At 36.6% G+C, this 5,458-nt stretch overlaps 1 protein-coding gene across 1 annotated transcript; it reads left to right on the top strand.

Annotated features, from left to right (window-relative positions):
• Nucleotides 1–957, top strand: LOC119504938 (olfactory receptor 13C4). The gene has a single exon (XM_037797571.1). The coding sequence runs from the start codon at nt 1–3 to the stop codon at nt 955–957; it is 957 nt and encodes a 318-aa protein (XP_037653499.1).
• Nucleotides 958–5,458: the final 4,501 nt, after the last annotated feature.

The raw sequence follows: 5,458 nt of genomic DNA, 5'->3' as shown, positions 1-5,458 counted from the left end.
ATGGATGCACGTAACCAGACATTTGTGAGAGAATTCATTCTTCTGGGTCTTTCTGGCCATCCAAAACTTGAGATCACTTTCTTTGCTCTAATTCTTATAATGTATCTAGTGATTCTTACTGGCAATGGTGTTCTCATCATAGTAAGTGTCTTTGATGTCCATCTTCACACCCCCATGTACTTCTTCCTTGGCAACCTCTCTTTCTTGGATATCTGCTACACATCCTCCTCTGTTCCTTCAACTATGATGAGCTTAATCACAAAGAAAAGAAACATTTCCTTCTCTGGATGTGCAGTTCAGATGTTCCTTGGATTTGCCATGGGGTCAACAGAATGTTTCCTCCTGGGCATGATGGCCTTTGACCGCTATGTGGCCATCTGCAACCCTCTGAGATACCCTGTCATCATGAGCAAGGTGGTGTATGTGCTGATGGCTACCATATCATGGCTTTCTGGTGTAATCAACTCAATTGTGCAAACAGCTCTTGCTATGCAGTTGCCTTTCTGTGGGAATAACATTATTAATCATTTCTTATGTGAAATATTAGCTGTCCTAAAATTAGCTTGTGCCGATACATCTCTCAACATTATCACCATGTTGGTGTCCAATGTGATCTTCCTGGTTCTTCCACTGTTGGTCATCTTCTTCTCCTATATTCTCATCCTCTACACCATCTTGAGAATGAAATCAGCCACAGGGAGACACAAGGCCTTTTCTACCTGCTCTTCTCATCTGACTGTGGTGATCATATTTTATGGTACCATTTTCTTTATGTATGCAAAACCCAAGTCCCAAGACATGCTTGGAAAAAACAAGATGCAAGCTTCAGAGGGGCTTATTTCTGTGTTTTATGGGGTAGTGACCCCTATGCTAAATCCTATAATCTATAGTTTGAGAAATAAGGATGTAAAAGCTGCTGTGAAATATTTGCTGAGTAGGAAAACTGTTAACCAATAAAACCAAAGGAAAATATGGTCACTGAGAACTGTAGCTTGCTATAAACAGAGCTTCCAGCAAATTTTGATCCAGGTCTCACAAAGACAATAAATTCCTTTAGAATCATATTCCTGGTGTTACCTGAAATGAGAGTTTGTTGTGTACTGTGTGTCAACATATTGTGGATATCACACATAAATTTGGAAATAGAGACACAAGGATATGAATTCTGATTAACCCACAAACTACCAAAATAATAATGGGCAGACCATTCTTCCTTTCTAAACTGCAGTTTTCTTAACTTGTAAAATGGGAGTAAATAAACCAAATGCCCAGGGTTATTGTAAAGATTCAGTGAGTTGCACAAAGCCCCAGCATAGTGCCAGGTTCATAGCAGCTCTCTTTATAGAGGATGCAGAAAATGACTGTTTCTATTGACTTGGAATGTAAGCTAAGCCTCCAACTGAGGATAAAAAACACTAGCAAGAACCTCTTATTTTCCTAAGCTACCGACTCAGACATCTCTCCCATAAAATCTTCCTGCTAATATCAGTAAGCATTCCCTCTTGCCTCTTCTCTCCATATATCTATATAAAGAAAACCTCAAGGAAGAGGTTGATAGGATCAAGGAACTATTTTACATCACAGGGTGTACACAATGGATGATGAGGGGCTTTTACCTACTGTCCCTGTGAAAGACTGGGACCGTGCTCGTTCCAAGGCAAGACAAGTGAGGGGTCGAGAGAGACTCTTGAGGTTTGGGGACCTGCAAAGGAGAAACTGGCATCGAGTTTGATGAGTGGAGGTTTGTTGAGCTCTAGAGGCAGCAGAGTAACTAAGAAGCTAGTCTAGAAGAAAGCTTTGAGGATGGATATATGATGACCAAAAACACCCAGAAGTTTTTCAGTTTGCCTGAGATATTTATCAGGCTCTGAAAGAGGGATGAAAGCAATGCTTGAGAGTATAAAACCATTTCATTTTACACTCCGGTGAGTTGAAACTTCTCAGTTTTTCTTTCTGTAGATTTCTGTGCCAAGTCTCAGCACTGTATCTTTGGACTACATTTTGGGCCAATATGACCACTAGGCTTCAGCCTTCTTTTTCTACCTAATTTTCTCATTTCCTTTTGATTTAGAACAATATCATGACTACAGATCTCCTGTTTTGAGCTCCACTTTCTGCCAATCCACTTTCTTGTCAAGGACTTAAGTTGTATCTAAGAGATCTAGTTGCTAAAGTCCTCCTGCCCTGCCACTGTCCCACCAGGATTGGAGTGTTGTCACTTTAGAGAACCTCTGGCTGCTGGTTCCTCTCCTCTGAGTTGGATCACGTTGGACTTTGCTTTTGGTTCAGACAGGCCTGTACCAGCCCCTGCGTGTAATGGCTTTTGAATTTCTGGTGTCTCCACCAGGACAAGACCAACATTTTGGTCCAATCCTGGTTTCATCCTTTTCAAACTTTGACCTATGCTACCAACGTTTTAGGCCTAGGTAGGTATGTACAACATCCCACTTCTATTGTCCCAACCAAGGCCCTAGCACCTTCTTTCTTTCCTCCCACCCCCTCCCCACACAGCACAAAGGGTGTCAGCATCTCATGAGCTTGTTTATATCAGATTAGATGCTTCATCTGCAAATATTGATTAAAATTCTTCTCATTTGGATATAAAAAGTTGGTACAATGTTGCTTCAATTTGGACATGTTCCATTCCAGTTGATCAATGATCTGAAAATTAACAGTTTTAATATTAAACTATTCTCTAGGAAATTGAGTTATCTCAAAAATATTGTAACATGTATTATTTTGTGGGAAATAATAAACATTTACGAAAATTCCAAGAACTTTGGAAAAGTATAGTTATAAAAAATTGTTACTGCTATTGCTACCTCCTACATAAGATTACCATTTACATTATTTTTATTTATCTCCCCAATTTGGAGTTACACGATTCATCACGCTTTAACTTTGATTTTCTTTTGATGTACCATGAGCACTTAGAGTTGATATTTTGAAAGTTTGTGTGTGTTCAACTCTTTAAGTTTTCACAGGATATATTCTAGAAAATAAAATTCTGAGAACACGTAAATGATTTTTTTATTTCCCTTGCTAAATTACCACCTCCCCCTGGAAAAATCAATCATACTAGCTTCTGTCAGTGATACTTTAGGGATTCCCCAAAACTTTAAAGCTCTGGTCTGAAAGTTGTGTGTGTATGTCTTTATGTATAAAAGCATTTCATTTTGGATATTTTCAAATGATCACAAAAAGAAAGATAATACTTTAATGAAACCCATGGATCAATCATTCATCTTGAATAATTACCACATAGTGACCAATCTCATTTCATCATTATCTCTATCCACTTATCCTCTCTCTTAGATTATTTTGTAGCAAAAGTTGAACATTATATATGTAATATATAATATTTTATTTCAAATAATTTCATACTTAAAAGAAAAATTGCAAGGATTATGCAAAGAAGTTCCTTTCATCCTTCAATCAGAACCTTCAAATATTAACATTTGCTCTATTATTCTCTCTCTGTTTACATGCAAACACACACACCACAAACACACCCACCACAGACACTATTTGTTCATTTGTTTCTTAATATTTTGAGAGGAAAGTAAAGACTATGCTTCTTTACATATTTCATTGTGTATTTCCTGACAACAATGATAATCGTTGGCCATAATTAGAATACAATTATCAACATGGAGGAAAAAACACTATGCCTAATGTATTGGCTGGCCCATCAAAAGATGGCCAACTATGTGCTTTTGTTTAGCCCATGAGCAAAAATGATATTTACATTTTTAAATTGTTGGGAAAATCAAAAGAAGAATAATATACTTCATGTCACATGAAAATTAGATGAAAACCAAACTGAAATGTCAATAAGGTTTATAAACTTTTTCTTAGGGACTAAGTATAGACTCACAGAAAGTGCAAAAAAAAATCATAGTAGCTTCCCCCAATGGTGGTATCTTATGTAACAGTAGTGTAATACCAAAACCAGCAAACTGACATTGGTCTAATAATGTTAACTGACTACAGAACTTATGGTTTTTGTCATTTTTCCATGTGCTCATTTGTATGTGTATGCACATGTGTGTCTACAGTTCTATGATGCTTTATCCCATGTACAGATTCTAATAACCACCACAGGAATCAAAAAAATCACTTTTCTATCACAACAAAGAAACCCCTCATGCTACCCCTTTATATATGCATTCCCTGCCCCTGGTAAACACTAATCTGTTTTCCAACTTTACATTCATAAATAAAGTTTTATTGTAACACAGCATGCTCATTTACTTACATATTTTCTATCACTGCTTTCATGCCACTACGGCGGATTTGAGTAGTTGTGACAGAGACCATGTGCCCTTAAAGCCTAAAATATTTACTATTGGAAACTTTGCAGGAAAAGTTCCCTGAATCATGACCTAATGCATAATTTTCATTCAGGCTTCACCAATTTCCAAAGTAAACTTTTAATAGAATGTTTATTTTCACAGTAGGGATACAATCCAGGATAAAATGTTTAGTTGTTGTATCACTTTTATCTCCTTTTATTTGTACTGGTTCCTCAGTCTCTGTTTTCCTTCGCCAAAATATATTTGGAGACAGATTATTTTGTAGAATTTCCCTCAAATTTCCCTGACATTTCTGCATGATAAGAAATCAAGTTTTGCAATATTTGGCAGGAATAACACGAGATGATTGTGTGTGTGTGTATTCCTCTCGGCTCCTTCTCTCAGGAGGCACGTGATGTTGATTTGACTCACTTTTACATTGATCACTGGATTTTGGTGATATCTGTCAGATTTCTCCTCCAAAATGCTACTATTTTTCTTTGGTATTGATAAGTATCTTGTGGGAACACAGTCTGAGGTTATATAAATACCTATTTCTCAACAAATGTTTATGACCAGGTTTAGCATCGATTGTTGAATCTTATTTGGATTAATTCTTAGTACAATAATTGTCACCTGATGGTATTCTAACTGCAATTATTCTTCTACGGTTATCCATTGATGTTTTACCCTAAGGAAGGGCTTTCCCTTTTAATTCATTTATTTGTTTCCATTAATTTATTTAAATCCACTTGGACACACAATTTCTTATTTTACTCAATAAGTTATAGTCCATTGTTACTATTATTTATGTTGATGCTCAATTTGCCCTGAATTTTGCTAATCCCCCATTTCAAGCTGGGGCTCCTGTGTCCTTTTGACCTGTACCCAGGATTCTTTGAGCACTTCCTAACTTCTTGGAAAAACAAGATAGTTAATGCTCATCTTATATTTTCCAATCTCAAATGTCAGCAACTGCCATTTCTCCAAGTGTCTTGGTTTATTTTAATGGAGAGTATATTTAGAAACCAAGATTTGGGCACTAGATATGCTCATTGTTACTGGTGTGTCATTTTTTCTAGATTCTCTCAATAATCACAGCTGTCAAATATACCTGTTTTAATATCTATCTAAAGATAGCTCTATATAAAACCATGAGCTCA

This window comes from Choloepus didactylus, chromosome 10, assembly GCF_015220235.1.
Source record: "Choloepus didactylus isolate mChoDid1 chromosome 10, mChoDid1.pri, whole genome shotgun sequence".
In the NCBI taxonomy this organism is placed as follows: Eukaryota; Metazoa; Chordata; class Mammalia; order Pilosa; family Megalonychidae; genus Choloepus; species Choloepus didactylus.
This window is presented reverse-complemented; position numbering and strand designations above follow the sequence as displayed.

What these genes read in the sequence shown, in the direction of transcription:
- LOC119504938 (XM_037797571.1), top strand. Translation starts at nt 1, where the DNA reads ATGGATGCACGTAACCAGACATTTGTGAGAGAATTCATTCTTCTGGGT.